Raw genomic sequence first — 19,806 nt, 5'->3', positions numbered from 1 at the left:
CTCTTGCCTGGAATATCCCATGAACGGAGGAGCCTGGTAGGCTACAGTCCATGGGATTGCAAAGAGTCGGAAATGTCTATTCAAATTCTTTTCCTGGTTGTTAAATGCTTTTCTGTTTTTAATTGTTGTAGAAAACATCTAAGTTAAATTTTTACCATTTTAACCATTTTTGCATGCTAAGTATTTTGCACACTTTCATCAGCCTTTTGGAGAAAGAAATGGCAACCCACTGCAAATCTGATGGAGAAGGGAACGTGGTGAACTTTAGTCCATGGGGATGCAAAGTTGGGCACAACTGAGTGACTAAGACATATACACACACATAGTCACAGTGTTGATTTGTTGTTGTTGTCATTGTTTTAGCTGTGTTGTGCAGCTTGAATGACAGTTCCCTGGTTGAGGATCATACCCAGGCCCCTGATAGGACACTGTGGAGTCCTAACCTCTGAACTACGAGGGAATTCCTTATTACATTGTTATGAAGCAGATCTCTACACCTTTACAGCTTGCAAAATCGAAACTCTGTACCCATCACTTGTCCCATTAAACATCAAGTCTTCTTTTCTTGCCCGTTGACCTAGACCATGGACTCCATCATTCTTTTTTGTTTCCTTTCTATTGCTTGACTGTGTTAGCTATTTCATGCAAGTAGAAACTTACAGTATTTGTCTTTTTGTACGACTGGCTTATTGCATTTGGCTTGATGTCTGAAATGATCATGCATGCTGTAGCATGTGACAGAATTTTCTCTATATGGCTAAATAATATTTTATTGTGTATATATATCACATTTGATGGACATTTCGATGCTTCCACCTCTTAGTTGTTGTGCTTCGTGCTGCTGTGAGCACGGCTCTGCAGATATCCCAAGACCCCATGTTAACTTCTTTTGAATTTATATTCTGAAGTGGAATTGCTGAATCATGTGTCAGCCCTAGTTCTTTAATTTTTCGAGGAGCCTTTAAACTGTTTTCGGTAGCAGTTGCACCATTTTAAAATCTATCCGTAACACACAAGGATCCAGTTTCTGTACGTGCTTGCCAACAGTTGCCCTTTCCTTTCCTTCATATGTAAACACACACATATGCACACACAATTTCTTTCATACCCTTTTCCATGATTGTTTATCTCAAATTATGAATATAGTTCCTTGTGCTATACAGTACGCTCTTGTTTGTCTATTGTATGTATTATGCTTTGCATCTGCTAATCACCAGCACCCAATCTGTGCCTGCCATAGCTTTCCCTCTTGGGAATCACATAGTCTGCTCTCTATGTCTGTGAGTCTGTTTCTCTTTCATAGATCAGTTTATTTGTGGCATATTTTAGAGTCCATATAAGTGATACCATACGATATTTGTCTTTCTCTCTCTTTTTTTTAATTTTTATTTTTACTATGTTTTATTTTACAACACTGTGTTGGTTTTGCCATACATTGACATGAATCCACCACAGGTGTACATGAGTTCCCAATCCTCACCCCCCTCCCACCGCCCACCCCATATCATCTCTCTGGATCATCCCTGTGTACCAGCGCCAAGCATCCTGTATCCTGCATCGAACATAGACTGGAGACTATCTTACATGATAGTGTACATATTTCAGTGCCATTCTCCCGTATTATCCCACCCTCTCCCGCTCCCTCAGAGTCCAAAAATCTGTTCTATACATCTGTGTCTCTTCTGCTGTCTCTCATACAGGGTTATCATTACCATCTTTCTAAATTCCATATATATGTGTTAGTATACTGTGTTGGTGTTTTTTTTCTGGCTCACTTCACTGTGTATAATTGGCTCCAGTTTCATTCATCTCATTAGAATTGATTCCTATAAATTCTGCAAGCAATAATGCTGGAGAGGGTGTGGAGAAAAGGGAACCCTCTTACACTGTTGGTGGGAATGCAGTCTAGTACAGCCACTATGGAGAACACTGTTTATAATAGCCAGGACATGGAACAACCTAGATGTCCATCAACAGATAAATGGATCAGAAAGCTGTGGTACATATACACAGTGGAGTATTACTCAGCCATTCAAAAGAATATATTGTCTTTCTCTTTCTGACTTCCTAAGTATTCTTTTGAATGCTAGTGTAGATTCAAGTATTTACTTAACAACATTTGTTGCTACTGTATAAAATGTGGTTGACTTTTAAAATATTTGTCTTCTATTCTGCAAGCTTTATATTAATTCTAATACTTGTGTTTCTTCAACATTTTCTATACTAAATTATCTTATGTCTAATATACTTTGACTTCTTCCTTTCCATTCTGAAGGCTGTTTTTTGTTTTTTATTGTTTTGTGTTTTTTCGTTGTTTTTTTTTTTTTTTTTTTTTCTGAAACTACAGCAACAATTCTCTTTTGTTACCTGATTGCTCTGGTTATAGAACTGCCAGTATAATGTTGAGCCAAAGTGTGTAATAGACTTCCTTGTGTTGTTCCCGGTCTTAGAGGGAAAGCTTTCAGTTTTTCATTCTTAAGTATGATGTTAGCTGTGGGTCATTTTACAGGTGCCCTTTGATTGAGAAAGTTCTCTTCTGTTCTTAATTATTAAATGTTCTTTTAACCCCGGTTATGAAAAGGTGCTAGATTCAGGGAAATGCCTTTTCTTCAGGCAGATGTGTTATTTGTTTTATTGTTTTAAAATGGCATAATGTTGATTGACTTTCCTATAATGAACCAACTTTGCATACCTCCCTAAATCGCATGTGATCATAGTGTACAGTCTTTTTTATATGCTGTTGGATTTTGTTTGCCAGTATTTTGTTGAGGACTCTTTCACCTGTATCCATAAGGGATATCAGGTCTGTGTGTGTTTGTGTGTGTGTGTGTGTGTGTGTGTGTGTGTGTGATGTCTCTGTCTGATATTGGTATGAGAGAAAGACTGGCATCATTTTGCCTGCTATGTGGGGAAGAGACGTGTGGCATAAAGATGAAGCATTGTTGGATTGAAGTTTAGCCAGGATTAGAGGGAGAAATTTAGGATATATCTGTGTGGAATTGGGGTGAGATTATCAGAGAGCTCATTCTCAGTTTCCTAGGCCTGAATTAAGTGCTTGACATTGAATTATGCTGTTTGTTAACTAGGTATACATAGATTATACTTTGAATTTGCTACCTATTTTGTTTGTTAACATTTATGAAATTAGAATTTATGGATCAGTTGTAATGTGCATTTAAGATACATTTTCTTCCATTTTTACTACAAAACAAGATGCCATTGAATAGCTGATGCCTTTTAAAAAAGCTGTTAACCTTAAGTCTAAGAAATAAGCATGTTTGTCTTTAAGATACAGAAACACATTTAAAAGTTACAAATTTGCCCAAGAAGACGCAACTGGTGTGTGGTTAAGTTAGAATTCCAACTTAATCTCCTATGACACCAAAGTCTATGCTTCGAAACGCTGTAGAACAATGCTTTTGTAAAAATACTCTCCTTTACATGTGATTTCACGTAATGTTCAGTGTGGCGTTTTGTTTTTTTTCCCCCTCTTTATTTTTTTAAGTAGAAGAGGTTAAAGTGAACATGCGACAAAGCTATGATTCTAGAGCCATGTAGACTTGTAGTCGTAGGTTTTTTAGCTGTCATTGAGTCTGGTTGACACTCAGTGTCTTTGTAAGATAAGGGTGTGTATAAGTACTCTAGAGTTTTGGAGATAATCAAATAGCCCATTTTTCTGTACTTAACTAATCTGTAGTATGTTTACACTTAGGTGGCAGTTTGTATAAAGGAAGCACTGGGACTTGAGGCCGCACCCTCTAAGAATAAAAAAGTATTAAAAATATGGAACTCCCACGTATGTTACGTGAAGAAGAACAAGAGCCAGAAGTACAGAAAAGGGAGGGAGAGACCAAACAAGTAGATGATGATGATGATGAAGTGATCTTGGTTGGAGTGGAACATGGAAATGACGATGCTGACGTGATCTTTGTTGGGATGAGTTCAGCTTCAAAACCAGTCGTTTCAAACATACTGAACAGAGATACCCCTGGTTCTTATTCAAGGAGAAAAAGGTGTGGTCACTTCAGGAGAGGTAACGCTCACAGATTACAGCCTGTTAGTCATGTGACACCTACATCAGAAGCAAAGACTGTCTTGCCAGTGTCTGACTCTGACTCAAGATCAACAGGTAGTCCTATTATTATTGAGCCTCCGTCTCCAGCTGATTATAAAACTCTTTCACCACAACTAGTGCCTGATGGCTTTTCGAAGGAGTTATGTTCTTCTTTGATTACCTTCACAAGTTCATTGCAGCATCGAGTAGAAACAGCAGTTTCTGCAGGAGATATGAATAAAAGTCATCATGTATCAAAGCGAGTTTCCCCTTGTGAAACAAATCGCAGAAATCCCAGAAGGCCTAAACTCAGTGATGGCATTGTAGGGGAACATTCTTTAGGTTTCTCCCCGTCAGGTTATTTTCATATAGAGACCACTCAGCAAAGCACACCAGACCGTGTCCATACCTCACTAAGCCATGTTCCGAATGGAGAACCTTGTCCAAAACCTTTTCCAAAGGACAGTGTTCATTGCAAGCCTGTAAGACCTTTAGGGGAAAATGGACGGACAAAAACTGATTTTCCAAGTTTGGTAAGTCCAAACAAAATTGGTGATCCCACAGAAGGAAATCTGATTGTGTTACTTCGTGACTTCTACTATGGCGAGCATGGAGGAGTTGGGCAGCCAGAACCGAAGACCCACACGGCGTTTAAATGCCTCAGCTGCTTGAAAGTTCTAAAAAATGTCAAGTTTATGAATCACGTGAAGCACCATTTGGAACTTGAGAGGCAGAGAGGTGACAGCTGGAAAACCCACACCACCTGCCAGCACTGCCTCCGCCAGTTTCCTACTCCCTTCCAGCTGCAGTGTCACATTGAAAGTGTCCACACGGCCCAGGAGCCCTCCGCAGTCTGTCACATCTGTGAGTTGTCCTTTGAGACAGATCAGGTTCTCTTAGAGCACATGAAAGACAATCATAAGCCTGGTGAAATGCCCTATGTATGCCAGGTTTGCAGTTACAGATCATCATTTTTTGCAGATGTGGATGCACATTTCAGAGCATACCATGGTAACACCAAGAATTTACTTTGCCCGTTTTGTCTCAAAATTTTTCAAACTGCAACAGCATACAGACGTCATCATCGAGGGCACTGGGAAAAGAGTTTTCACCAGTGTTCCAAATGTCGGCTACAGTTTTTAACTTCCAAAGAGGAGAGGGAGCACAAGACCCAGTGTCATCAAATGTTTAAGAAGCCTAAGCAGCTAGAAGGATTGTCTCCTGAAACAAAAATTGTTATTCAGGTATCACTGGAACCCCTTCAGCCAGGATTGGTGGAAGTTGCATCCATTACTGTGAACACATCTGATTTTGAATCATCACCCCCCAAATCTAAAAGGAGGAGGTCAAAAAAAGAAAAATAATAGTTAATTCTGCCTTCAGTAAGTCTGAAGCAAGTATTTCAGTCAAAGTTAAAAACCCCATTAAAAACAAAAAGATCAACTTATAGCATTATTCAATAATATCAAATATAGGGAAACCGATGGGTAATTTATGTGATTTTGTTTTAAATAGAGGAAGTACAGTTTTGTGTGATCTTCATATTGAGATGCTATTTAAAAATCTATGATCTGTTTTTCGTGTAATTGTGTTAACATGTAAAAAGGATGTGTGCATGTGTGTGTGAGAGAGAGAGAATGAGAGAAGTGGAGAAAGGAAAAGTAAGAACCTATTTTGGTATTTGATGTTACTTGTCAGTTCGAAAGCTCTCCTATACATATAATCTGTAGAATGTTTTAGCAACGTAATTTTGAAGTGTTTTCATGCCTTGAAGATCTCAGTACCAGCTATATAGCCAGATTTGAATGTCACTCTCTGAAGTGCCTCTTGGGCTGATCTAAGATAACCTGGCTCTGAAAGCGTGCAGTGGAGGTTGATGGAGAAGCTACGATGTGAGTTTGGACCAGACACGGGATTTAATCAGTGAAGAGCTGTGGCTTCGTGTCCCAGCTGAGGAAGAGGCATACATTCACTGCAGGCACAGAGCCAAGGGAGAAGGAACACTGTCTCAGAGTGCTTTCACCTAGCCCAGGGACATCTCAAGGAAGCCAGCCATTAAAATGCTTGTGTTTGGTGAGAGACCCTGGCAAGCATGAAGCAGGCCCTGTGTAGCACTGACTGCAGTTGGAGAAGCAGAGATCGTTAATGAGACCTGGTGCCTGTGGACCTCCTGTTGAGTGATCAAAAGGGGAATTTGATTCATTCTGTCCCCTTTCCCATTTGGCTGGCCTGTAGTCACAGTGAGGTCGGCATATCTGTGTCAGACACAGTAGCAAAGCAAGTTAAAATTCCCAAAGGAAAAAGAGCCTTGACGTCCACTTTGATTTGCGCTGGACCCATAGTTGTAGCTGAAAAGGATCAAACAGAGGAAATCTGTTCAGCTTTTGAATTGGGCTAAATTGAGTTCTCTTACCCTTAAGCTACAGTGGAGTTGTCCAAGAATCGTAAATATAGTGGATAAAAATAGTCCAGGGTGATTAAAGCCTTTTTGGAACTCTTGCTTCCATTTTCCAGTTACATGTGTCTTACCCGAGTTGACCATGTGAAGATTTCGGTTCTGTATCTTATCTTGCCTTGCACACAAATGTAGTACAGTTAACAGCTAATTCTTTGCGTGTGTAATTTCCCATTGTATCAAACTAATTGAGTTTCCGTCTTTCTTGACACAGTCTGATGTGCAAGAATTGTCTCATGTATTTCAGTAATAATCAGGTCATAGAGTTATCCTTCCTCTAATCTATCCAACCATCTAATCTGTGATTATACTTGTGGAAACCTTCTTTCTTGCGGTCTCCAAGGGCTCTTTCACAGACCTGTGGGGTACCCTCTAAGTATTGGTTCCTGAACATCAGCACACTTGGCTGCCTCTGTAGGTCCTTGGAGTTGAGTCTCCTCCTGGAGTTGAATGTCACCCCTTCTCCACTTCTGGCACGGATACCTAGCAATCTCTGTGCACCATTCCAGGAGCTAGGATCCTGTCTGTAGACCTATGCCAGGCGCAATCTCTCCGTTTCCTCTTCCTTTCTCCTCCTCTTTGTCTCTCGCCACTCTCCCCAGGCCTCAGTTTCTTTAAGTCCTCTAAGCTTTCACAAAATGCTGGAAAGAGATCATCACCAAGCGGGTAGCATCCTTTTCAGAACTGAAGAGGAAGGACTATAGATGATGAAGCTGTAGTGAATCTGTTGTCTCCATTTTAGGTAATTTTGTGAGTGTAAATTAAAATTCAAATAAATTGTGTTTATTTATTCAAAGCTTGATTGATATATTTGCACTTTGAATATTTTACTAGGCCTTTCTGGTTAGTTTATTTGGGCCAAAGCACTTTGCTAAGTGTCAGCTGAAACCACTTTTAGTTGTATAAAGAGTGTGTGTGTGTTCTGGTCTCACGTGAAAACTCTCTGTATAAATAAATATGCAGACTATTGCATTTGTATCTGCTTTCTTCGATTTCTGTAGTAAAAAATATGAAATGTTTTAGTTACGTGTTTTTACTGTTGCTTAGTATTATCAACACTGTTGCTGTTAGTTGCTGTGAAGTATGCTCCTAAGGACTACAAGTTGTATTTATTGCCAAATTAAAAGGTTCCCACAATATGGTCCCTGACTGCTTCCTCTCTTCCATTCTCTGTCTTCTACTGTACTATTTTCCCCACTAATGTACTCTTTTTGACAACACAGGCCTTGGTTTTCCTCCATCAAATTCCGTTTCTTGCCGATCCAGACTGCAAGTGTTGTTCTTCTGGAAATACTTTTCCCGTAGGCCTGCATGGCTCCCTTGTTTGAGCTTCACCAATGCTGTTCAAATAACACAATCAAATCTCCAACCCCCTCTCTTTCCTCCTCCTCCTTAAAGGCACTTGAAGTCTCTATCCTCTTCTTCCCTCTCCAGCCTAAATTTCCTAAATTTTCACAAAAAAAAAAAAAAAGAAAGAAAGAAACATGAAAAAGAGAAGAGATAATAACATCAGGGCTTTGCTTCTTAGAATTAACTTGAGTCAGTTTCTGTGCCTGCAAATCAAAGATAGTTAATAGTGAGTTGAATTCTTTCAGGAGCTTCCTCTGTTTTTCTTTTGATACCTCTATATTTTGTTCACACAATGACACTTTGTTTTCTTTACAAATTATTGAAGATGTGTCAATATTATTATTTTGTTACTGCCCTTTGTGAATTTCCTTGTCTGCCTTGCTTGTTCTTTCAGGTAAACTTTACTATTTTATTAATGTCATCTTAAAAGACTGGAAACTTCCCAAATCAGCAAGTTTTGTCCCCTGTTTTAATAATCTTTATATTAAACATTAAAAAAAAAATTCCCTTCATGTTTTACTACAAGCAGCAAAAAAAAAACCTGGAAGCACTTTTGGCTGTTTGGATGGAAATCCTCTTAGATAACTCAATTAAGTACAGTTTGTCCTCCCAGCTCATTAGGTACATTTTCTACTTTTCATAAAGCTGCAGGTGTAGTGGACTTTCATCTTCACACTCCCCAGGCTCTTTCCTCCTGCCTCTCCTTTCTGCCAAGCATCCTAGGTGCACGACTGTGATTCCGCCTAGAACGTGTTTGCTTAGTGAGCAAACGGGGAGCGATTCCCTGGCTTCAGTGCTTCTGCTGGCCAGAGACTCTGTACCGTTCCCTAAGAACTTCATGGTTTCGCTGTCCAACTTCTATCACCTGGCTAGGTCAGTTGCAGTAGTTCATACTCACAAGTGAACTGGCAGGGATTTCTACACGCACATGTGCAGAAACATACATGTGTACACAGTAACATCGCTGAGGGGAAACCTGTCCATATGCAGAAGTAAAGCTTTCCTTTCCAGGAACTTGAATTTTGGTAAGCACTCAAATTTCTGCACGCACATGTGCACAAACATGCACGTGTACTCAGTAACATCCCTGAGAGGAAACTTGTCCATATGCAGAAGTACAAGCTTTCTTTTCCAGGAACATTAGTTTTGGTAAGCACTCAAATTTCTATGTGCACATGTGCACAAATATATGCATGCACACAGTAAGATCGCTGAGAGCAAACTTGTCCATATTCCGAAGTACAAGTTTTCTTTTCCAGGAACATGAATGTTGGTAAGCATCCACATTTCTGTCCTTGTATTTTCACTTGCTCATCGATTATGTCATGTTACACTTCTAACTCTGTGCCTTATCCTCAAAGGTTCCAAAATCTTGGCATTTGCTATTGATAGGGACTGGCCTGCAGAGCAGCAGGCAGCGTTGGAAGTTCTTGCCATGAACAGCTGTATAACGTGTGCCTGCCTTCTGCATTCTCCCATCGCCTTGGACAGCTTCACAGTACCAGTCACGTTGGCCTGATCCATTGCCTGTGCATTCCTTCAGGGGACCAGAAAACAAGGACCTCCGAGCTCAGCTGACTTGAAGAACTGCTTTCTCGGTGTGCACCTGTCTAGGTCATTCCGTGTCAATGTTGTGCCCCTCTTGGTAGCCTACCACCCGTTACAGCCCCCAGCATTCTGAATGAGGCCCCCTGTTCTTCCTATCTGTGGAGCGTTCTGTGTGCACCATCTACCTGTGCCCCGATGTGCTCTCTCCATGTGGCAGGAAAAGGCCAGAAACGCCTGAGCCTCCAAAAGCCCCCGGAGACTGTGACAGGCCTGGTTCTGATCCAAGGTTGTGAAGAAGGTACATATGGATACAGGGTCTCTTCCGATACCAAGAATGGAACCGGAGGCCATCAAAGTAAGGTGGCATCCCTACACGTCTTCCTTTCTGTTTAACACTACCCATGCACATGGGAGTCCCCCAACAGATGATGCCCTGGGGAACCTGCAGGTTCTGGGCCCAGAGCTAATGCCTCCATTGGACAGAAAGCAGCGTTACTATCTCAAATGGACCAAGAGGGCTTGAGCCACCCATGCCTCAGTGATTTGCTAAATGACAAGGCTCTCTTTCAGTTGCTCTCATTAGGCCCAGGTAGGACTCCCTACAGTCACGCATCCCTGCTTCCCTACACAGCACCCGTGCCAAGGAAGCCAGTGCGCGGTTGGGCCCAGGGAGATCCAAGACGGTCACCTGGAAGGCAGCATCCCTCTGTGTCACCTGGGTGCAGATCCCCTACAACGCAATCAGAGATTCTGCTCCAGCAAGACTACCAGAATCCTCCTTCAGGTGCAGACGTGCACCTTTGACACTCAGGCCCCCATAGCCAGGGGCAAGACCCCAAAGAAAAGGAGGAATTCATATCAGAACTTTCAGCACAGACCATGGCGTATCTTTGGCAGGACCGCTACTGCCTAGAGTCTGGACCCTGAAGACCAGCAGGCCCTGAACTGCCCCAGGGGCTTCTCTGTCTCCACTCCCCTGAGGTCCCTTAGGACATGCAGTTTACCCACCGCCCTTGTCTTTTCTCTGTTCCCTCCCTCACAGGCATATCCCGGATAGGGTCACACAGGGAAACCCACTTGCACATTCCTCGCCTTTGGGCACTGCCAGGGAGGCAGGCTGGAAGTGCCTGGAGGCATGCCTTGCTTACAGACCATGTCTCTCCTAGGATGCCTGTGGTTGGCAGATACAGCATACTTTAGCGCATCTCATGTTTTGTGTCATATCGTGCCAGTGTGTGCCACCCTCAGGGAGGGCGTGTGCTGGCTGCTGGGCGGATCCGGGGCAGCACTGGCCCAGGACCTTCCCAGTTCTCCTTTTCACATGTGTGTGGAACAATCTCCAGTGCAGCAGGCAGTCTATGACTCTTTCTCCTTCAGCTCTCTGCCCATCTCAGCAGGACCTTATCCTCACCATCCCAGATCTTGCCATAGCCACATCCCTCATTTCCAGAGGCCAGCCCATGGCCCCACACACGGAGGGCTCCACAGGCAGTGGTTTCAAAGCCCCACCCCACGTGATTTGCTCTGTGTGAATCCTTAGACCATGAAACCCTCTTCCTGATCCAAGCACACACAACACGGTAGAACTGATGAGTGTGTTTTGTATCTGTCTAATTGCAGATATCTGGAGCCACAGTCTGGAGTTATCACTGGCCATCCTTTCCTTGTTCCCATCCTGGGCAGGGTCAATGCAGAGATGAGGCGACAAACCACCTTCAGCCTGGTCGCCTCAGGACTCCTCTTTTGGTTGCTCAGCATCTCCTCTCCTGCCACCTTCATCTCTACCTCTGCCCTGGGCCGGACACACACACACACACACACACACACACACACACACACAGAGTCACAGCCAGCATAAATAAGCACACGTGTGTATACACACACATGCTCAGCACGGGGACACAGATGCAAACAACGAGCATAGGTGTTTCAGGAGGTGAAGACGACCAAGGCCATCAATGTCGGAGATGGCGACAGTAGGCACCATGTCCTGCCCTTGGGGCTCCCTGTTCACCTTTTCCACGAACTCTTCCATATGTTCCCAAGGCAGCCTGAAGCCGCTTCCAGCGCAGCATGTTTGGTGGTTGTGAGACACTGAGTGGTGAATGTGGAAATTCACAGAAGATCCCAAAGTCAGCACACAGGTGCACTGGGACCCCGGAGAGGACAGCTTTTCAATGATAGGCCTTCCCTGGGTAAGGGGCGGGAGTGAAGTGCCCAGGCAATCTCAAACTCAGTGAGCAGCAGGAGGCCAGGGGATGAAAGGACCCACAAAGGATGATTCTGACAAAGATACTTAATACACACTGCCTCTAGTAGTATCACCTGGACTCTGGTGCTGCCACCTGAGCTGATTTGATGGAGACTTGCTTCACTCACGGACACACCAAGTCCCCAAATAAACAGTCTCAAGAGGTCACCTGCTACAAGCACGACCCAAACCCAGGCTCCACAGCCAGCTTGCATGAGTCTGAGCATCCCCATTTGGGAAAGGACAGTGTCCCTGTAGAATCACACGAGTGTCCCTTCAGGGCCCACCTTCAGACCCCATCTCCACACATGTTTCTGTCAGTTACTCTCATGGAAGAACCTTCCTGCCCAGGGTACTACTTCAGGCGATCATCCCACACATCTTGGCTGACAATCCACTGGCAATCCGAGCAAGGTGAGCCAGCAGCCAAGAATCCCAAAGTGAATTGCTAACTGTGTTCAGGCCCAAAGCAACCACACCTCAGCAATCCTGTTCGACTCTGAGCAGTTGTGACCTGACAACCAGCCGAGAAATTTAAGGCTCCTGGTGTCCACGCTGCGGCTGGATGCTCCCCGTTCAAAGTCCCAGAACCAGTGGACAGGAGTGGAACAACGTGCCCTATGCCCTACAGAGAGACGGGAGATGGGTGTGGATCCCACATGTCGACAGTCCACAACCTTGCACACCCACACTCACCACCCCAGGAACCACATTTCACAAGTGATGTCAAGGTAATTCTACTTAGTGGTCACTGAGTTCAAGAAGTAGGGGGGTCCTGAAAGGAAAATATCAACTTGCAGTGGGACGATGGATGGCTCCGCAACAGCACCTGTCAGGATAGGGAGCAGGGAAAAGGTTCCTGTGCCGCCTCCTCTTCCTGAGCAGCAGACTTCAAAGAGCAGCAGAAAGGATACAGCTACGGCCCAGAAGCAAGGGATGCCCCAGGTGATGGCGATCCTCCAAGCCAAGTCAGGCTTCCTCCTCTGATGGTTCTTGCACATGAACTGGAAGTAGGCCCTGCAGTTCTTCTTATGCTCAGAGCTCAGTTCCACCAGCAGGGCAGCCAGTGCCTGCAGCGCATCTTGCCCTGGAAGCTCAGTAGTGCTCCCGGGCCTTCCCTGGCCCTGCTCCTCCACCGTCTTCTCAGCTCCTGGAAGAACCCCTATTGCTGCTCCTCATCTGCCACAACCTCCACCTCCTCCATGACGTCTTCCGCAAGCAGCTGGAACCACCACCCAATCCCCACCACGTCTCCGTCCACCAGGGGCTCACCGTCGTCCACCGCCTCCACCCTGCATAGCGTGGCTCCTTTGCCTGGAATGACAACTTGTGGCTGTAAGGTCCCAGCCTCAAAAAGCCTGAGGATGGCAGGCCACCAACCCCAGTGCCCTGAAACCGGAGCTCACAACTAGGAAGGTCTGGGGTCTCAGGATGCTCCTGCATTCCTCTGACGGCCTTTCACACGCCTCTTGGCCCTGGTCATGACCCCAGGCTGGGGCAGATGCCAAGGGATGGGACATAATAGCACAGCAAGTGGTGTGCAAATGCGGCTCAGGTTTCAGTAATCCTGTGGGACCCACTAGCTCTTTGGGGGCGGGGAGTGAGGGGGATGGTAGGGAAGCGGGGGCTGGTGTGTGTCCGGTGGCCTGAGGCTGAAGAAAGGGGTGGCAGACAGCATGGGACAGGGTGAACAGGCCCTGGGGAAATCAGCCGAATAGGCGGATCCCTAGGCCGTGAGCCACGGATAGGCTGCTGGCCCAAATCTAGTCCAATGGCTGAGAGAGTGGTGGGTGGCACCCTTCTGGACACGCCCCTCAAACGTAGGAAGTCTTCCACAGTTCCTGGGCTACAGCGCACCCACATGGCATATACCGCTCCAGGGAGTAATGGGTTTTGCATCTGCTGATACTCCAGGCGCTGTCATTGTCCGGACTCTGGAAATCCCAACGACGGGTTCCTGCTTCACAGTCTGAACAGCTTACTCCTGTGTCCCTCAGGACCCTCAATAACTGAGAAATTTCCCTGAGGATTCAAAGGATAAACAGGGACTCCACGTGCCTGGATACTTTTTCTCCATGGGACACAGAACCTGTTGTCCGGATGCTAGGGGAGAAGGGAAAAACCACACTGTTGGCTACAGTTGATCTCCACTGTTCAGGGACACCAGAGCCTTAGGGTACAGAGCTGGCTCTGTGTCTCTTCATCTCTGCTTCTGGCATAGCACTGTTTTGGGCAACCCTTCCATGTGTGTACCAAGGGCTGGTGTCTGTTTGTCTCCATCTCTCTAAGTGGTGCTCTTGCTGTCTGTCACTCTCTGCACACCAGTGCTCATACGAGAAGTTTATATGAGAAGGCAAGCCCTGCTCCTCCTTAGTGAGTTGCACCCATGGGAGATCAGACTTTGTTAGTCCACACGTTCGGAGAGTGCTTTCTCAAACTTGAAAGTCCACAGTGTGCGGTCACTGCTGAACTGCAGAAGGTGCGGAGTGACCCTCCCTCCATCGCTGGACAGACGTGAATAGTGTAAAGGCCTCAGGTAGCTTGGCCACACTTTGCACAGATGGAGAAATGGGGCATGGCCTGGGGCCTGAGGGCACTCCCTGAACATTATTTGAATACCTGCCAGGGAGATGGTAAGGACAGCTCCCCATTAAGTTCCATGACACACTGGTGCCAGAAACATGCATGGCTGCCAGTTTACCCTATCGAGGCCCTTTCAAAGCGGTTCTGTTCTCCATGTGAGAACACATTCAAGCCTGCCCGGTCACCCAAGCCTGTGGGGCTGGGAGCAGCAAGAGGATCAAGATAAGCCATCCAGCCTATAGTCCTGAGAGCCAATATATGTGTTCTGCAAAGAGTACAAAGAGTGATGATTCAGACTGGAAGACTGCAGGTAGCAGGTGCTTATGCTGCAGTTCTGGTCCATCACTGAAACCACACAAAATAGGCAAGGGTTGCTCATGCTCATGGTAAGGTCAGGCAAAGTATGCCTGGCACTTGGGAAGGATGGAAAGGCCCTTGTATCAGGGTGTTCAAAGGGCTGTGGGGTCACCCACCGTGGCTTCTGTGTCTGGGATTGCAACCTGTTCTGTGTCTCAGATCTTCTGCACTCTCACTGGTCACCCCCAGGCACTTTATTCCTGCCTCTCCTTTCTGCCAGGAATCCTTGCTGGACCACTGTGATTCCACTCAGAACTTGCTCACTCAGTGAGAAAACGGGGATCAGTAAGTATGTCTACATATGTTCTGTGGGTTTGTGTATGTGTGTGTGTGTGCGCGCGCACGCGTGTGTGTGACTCCCACATCTGTTATTTTCGGAATCATTCACTTTTACAACAATAGCTGTCAGCTAAGGTGGCTCTGATGTACTGTCTCTGGTCATTTCTGACTTAGAGGCTAATCCTCCTCAGATGCAGGCCTGAAGGAGACACACAGAGTCATGGCTGCGACACTTACAGGTGTGGCCCTGCCCGGACTCTACTCAGCTGTGCCTTTGGAGCCTGCCAATTGCCCAGTACCACACTTCCTTCAGGGTCCACCATTCTGCCCCCTCGCCTCCACCCCTCCTCCTGCTCCTGCCTCTGCACCTCCCCTCCTCCTGAGCACTGGACCACAACGAGTAGCACAAAGGATACCACGTTGGCCCAGAAGCCAGGGATGCCCTGGATGTTGGCACTCTTCTGAGCCAAGCCACGCTTCCTCCTCTCATGACTCTTGCACATGAACCAAACGAAGGCCCTACAGGTTTTCTCAGGCTTAGAGCTAATTTCCACTTACAAGGTCGCCAGTGCCAGCATCTCATCTAGTGCCGGGAGCTCACTCGGGCCTCCAGGCCTTTCCTGGCACTGCTGCTCCAATGTCTTCTCCTCCAGCTCCAGGGAGGACCCTGTTTCTGTTATTCATCTGGCACAACCTCCACATCCTCAGTGATGTCCTCTGCAAGCAGCTGGAAACCCCGTCTGATCCCTGCCACGACTCCGTCCACCTGGGCCTCGCTGTCCTCTCCTGCCTCCACTCTGAAGAGGGTGGCATCTTCGCCTGGTGTGGCCACTGGTGGCTGCAACGTCCCAGCCATGCACAGCATCACCAGGACAGGCTGTTGCTGGCCAGATGCTAGGGAAGTAGGGAAAAACCCCACCGTTTGCCACGTTGATCTCCATTGTTCACGGACACCAAATGGGAAAGGGGACGGAATGAATCAATTTCCCCTTTTGATCACTCAACAGGAGGTCCTAGTCACCAGGTCTCATTCATGTTCCTCAAAAAGAAAGCTTGTACTTCAGCATATAGACAAGTTTCCTCTCAGCGATGTTACTGTGTACACGCATATATTTGTGTACATGTGCACGTAGAAATTTTAGTGCTTACCAAAATTCAAGGTCCTGGGAAAGAAAGCTTGTACTTCTGCATATGGACAGGTTTCCTCTCAGCGATGTTACTGTGTACACGCATATATTGTGCACATGTGCACGTAGAAATTTGAGTGCTTACCAAAATTCATGTTCCTTGAAAAGAAAGCTTGTACTTCGCATATGGAGAAGCTTCCTCTCAGGGATGTTACTGTGTGCACGAGTGTGTTTCTGCACATATGCGTGCAGAAATTTTAGTGCTTACCAAAACTCAAGTTCCTGGAAAAGAAAGCTTGTACTTCTGCATATGGACAAGTTTCCTCTCAGGGATGTTACTGACTACACGTGCATGTTTGTGCACATGTGCGTGCAGAAATTTGAGTGCCTACCAAAATTCAAGTTCCTGGAAAAGAAAGCTGTACTTCTGCATATGGACAGGTTTCCCCTCAGCGATGTTACCGTGTACACATGTATGTTTCTGCACATGTGCGTGTAGAAATCCCTGCCAGTTCGCTTGTGTGTATGAGCTACTGCAACTGACCTAGCCAGGTGATAGAAGTTGGACAGCGAAACCATGAAGTTCTTAGGGAACGGTACAGAGTCTCTGGCCAGCAGAAGCACTGAAGCCAGGGGATCGCTTCCCGTTTGCTCACTGAGCAAACACGTTCTAGGCGGAATCACAGTCGTGCACCTAGGATACTTGGCAGAAAGGAGAGGCAGGAGGAGAGAGCCTGGGGAGTGTGAAGATGAAAGTCCACTACATCTGCAGTTTATGAAAAGTAGAAAATGTACCTAATGAGCTGGGAGGACAACTGTACTTAATTAATTGAGTTATCTAAGAGGATTTCCATCCAAACAGCCAAAAGTGCTTCCTGGTTTCTTCTTGCTGCCTGTAGTAAAACATGAAGGGATATTTTTTTTTTTAATGTTTAACATAAAGATTATTAAAACAGGGGACAAAATTTGCTGATTTGGGAATTTTCCAGTCTTTTAAGATGATGGAAGATGATAAATTAATGACTCTCAAGCAAGATCATATCCAGGGCATTGAGATTAGGTGGTCTAAATATAACATTTTACACCACCGATAGGCCGTTCTTCTTCATATTATTTTTTATAAACAAAGGTGTTCTAAAGACGAGTATGACTGTAAAATTCTTTGTTAAGCCTCAGAAAGCTGGAAGGGGATGCCTCATGGCATTATTTAGTCAGGCCAATAGCCTCCAAAGAGTTTAGGGGTGTCACTCAGAGATCCTTTCAGTCACACAATAAGACTTCTACCAAGGTTCAGGGTGTTATCCCTCAGCTATCTCAGCAGAAAACCAAGACAGAGTAAGCCTTATTATGAAGACATGTGTGATTGTCGCTTTGGAGTGGGGTGCTTTGCCTTGAACACCAGTAAGAGTAACAGGAGACACACCAAGGTTTTAAGATAACATATTTAAGTTCAGCTCGGACTGAAAGGACCAGCAATAGTACAAAATAGGAGCTCTGGACTTCTACCTTCTACAAGCAGGAAGCAGGCTAGGGAGACTGTTTCATGTAACCGTATACTAGCCACCTTTCATGCAATGGCATCATGTCAGCGGGTAGAATGAAACAATCAGAGACGGAAGCCTAGGAAGTGTCCAGGCCTTAAATACTAATCAAAGGACTGCCCGCAAGAACCCATGGGATTTCAGAACTGCTACTATTGACTCCCATCTCCCCTCCCCTTTCTGGAACAGGAGTGTCTATGAAGGTTATCTATGCCTGAACCACCACTGTATGTTGGCTGTGAAAGGGAGCAGATTAACTCATCTCTTTTGTTCACACATCCTCAGGTCTAGAGGAACTACACTTCTATAATTTGAACTGATGTGTTGCAGACTTGAGAGGCTCTTGGACTGCAAGGAGATCAAACCAGTCAATCCTAAAGTAAATCTCTCCTGCATATTCATTCGAAGGACTGATGCTGAAGCTGAAGCTCCAATACTTGGGCTATGTGATGGGAATAACCGTCTCATTGGAAAAGACCGTGATGCAGAAAAAGATGAAGGTAGGAGAAGGGGACAGCAGAGGATGGGATTGTTGGATAGCATCATCGACTCAATGGACTTGAGTTTGAGCAAGCTCCTGGAGTTGATGGACAGGGAAGCCTGCAGCGCTGCAGCCCATGGGGTCGCCAAGAATACGACACAACTGAGCAACAGAACACTTGAGATACTGTACACGTGGACCCTGATCCATAGCTGGACCTGACTTAGATGACAAGGTCCTGAACTTCAAGTTAATGCTGTAACAGATAAATTGTTTAAAAGCATTGGCAGGAAAAGGCATTTTGGACATACACGCATGTGAACAATTTCTGGCCATGTGTGTACCACGTGGTTTTAAATTATGTCCACGGTTCCTTCCTCCGCCCCTTCACATGTGTGGTGGGCTTAGTGGCTCACTTCTCATGTTAGAATACTGTAGAAACGAACAATGAAGCGTCTGAGACTAGGTCATAAAAGGCACTGCAGCCTCCTTGATCATCCTCTTGGATCACTCACTCTAGAAGCCAGCTTAGTCATATCTCGAGAGCACTCAGGTAGCCCTTTAGAGAGGCCCATGTGAAAGAACCGAGGCTTTCTCCCAACAGCCAGCAAGCAAACCGGTTTCATCAGCTATGTGAGTAAGCCATCTTGGAAGGAAATCCACCAGCGCATGTCAAGGCTTCAGAGGATGGCAATCTCATCAGACACTGAGCCACAACACTCAGCTGAATTACTCCTGGATTCCCAACTTTCAGCAGCAGTATGAAATAATATTGTTTTAAGCTGCTAGTTTTGGCTAACTGCTTATGCAGCACTAGTTCATTAATGCACTGCCAACTTTGGGCCATGTCTTTATTCAGGGCTGCCTGTCCATCTAGTCCAATCTAATCCAGAATCTGCTACTTCAGTTTAGAAAACATAGCCCACCCTTGATCTGACCACCCTCAGTATCCGATCAAATATCATTTCACTCACCGGAATATCTTATCAGCCTTGCCTAGCCTCAGCAATGATCCTCTCAGTTGAGCCAGAGTCCACCCTCACCCTTATAGTCCTCATTTTAATAAGTTTCCATCCACTGACACCCATTCTGTTATTGTTGTCCATTGCTTTTCAGTCTCCCATCTCTGTCTGCAATCCCATGGGCCCACCCTGTTCCTCAGCTATAAATCCCAGCTGCACCCCTCCTGGAGTCACACATAAGCTCAAGCTCTCTCCCATGTTATAATACACCACTGTAGTACTCTTACCTTGAATAAAGTTTTTCTTGCCACCTTTCGTAAGTGTTATGAATATTTTTGAACATTCCCAAGTTCTGTTAGTAAGGATTACTCTCAAAGGAATCTAGTTTTATATCTTTATTCTTTATACTATATTCATTTGGGGGAACAAATTTCTAGAATTAAAACATTTCATGTTTTTACCATACAAACAGAAAATATCTTTAAAATACATTTACATATCTTAAAATATGTAGTAATCTGAAAAGGATGTGTATATAGACATGTCAGTGTATATACACACATACCCTCAGAGCTCCAAGGAAAACTTAATTCTCAGTAAACAATAAATGAAAACATTCAGCCTGAAAATAGTGAACTCTTTGGATTCAACTTGCCAAAAATCTTAGACAATGAAATTTTAATTAAAAAACATGGATACATAAAAATATTTGGGATTCAGACAAAATTGCTAAATAAAGATAGGTCAATCCCTAAACCATCTCTGGAAAAAAAAAAAAAAAGAAATCCTCAGTATCATGTAATAACCTATCATGGAAA

At 45.1% G+C, this 19,806-nt stretch overlaps 1 protein-coding gene and 1 pseudogene across 1 annotated transcript; one reads left to right on the top strand and one right to left on the bottom strand.

Moving 5' to 3' along the window:
• Positions 1-3,783: 3,783 nt before the first annotated feature.
• Positions 3,784-5,403, top strand: LOC132659011 (zinc finger protein 280B-like; the record flags this gene model as incomplete). Its single annotated transcript, XM_060408519.1, has 1 exon — positions 3,784-5,403. A coding segment is annotated over exon 1 (1,620 nt), but the record flags the coding sequence as incomplete, so codon positions are not given.
• Positions 5,404-12,638: 7,235 nt separating this feature from the next.
• On the bottom strand, positions 12,639-13,178 carry LOC132659010 (testis-specific Y-encoded protein 1-like; annotated as a pseudogene).
• Between the last annotated feature and the right edge of the window lie 6,628 nt (positions 13,179-19,806).

This window comes from Ovis aries, chromosome Y (genome assembly GCF_016772045.2).
Source record: "Ovis aries strain OAR_USU_Benz2616 breed Rambouillet chromosome Y, ARS-UI_Ramb_v3.0, whole genome shotgun sequence".
Lineage (NCBI taxonomy): Eukaryota > Metazoa > Chordata > Mammalia > Artiodactyla > Bovidae > Ovis > Ovis aries.
The sequence above is the reverse complement of the archived record's forward strand: the minus strand, read 5'-3'. Positions and strand labels throughout refer to the sequence as shown.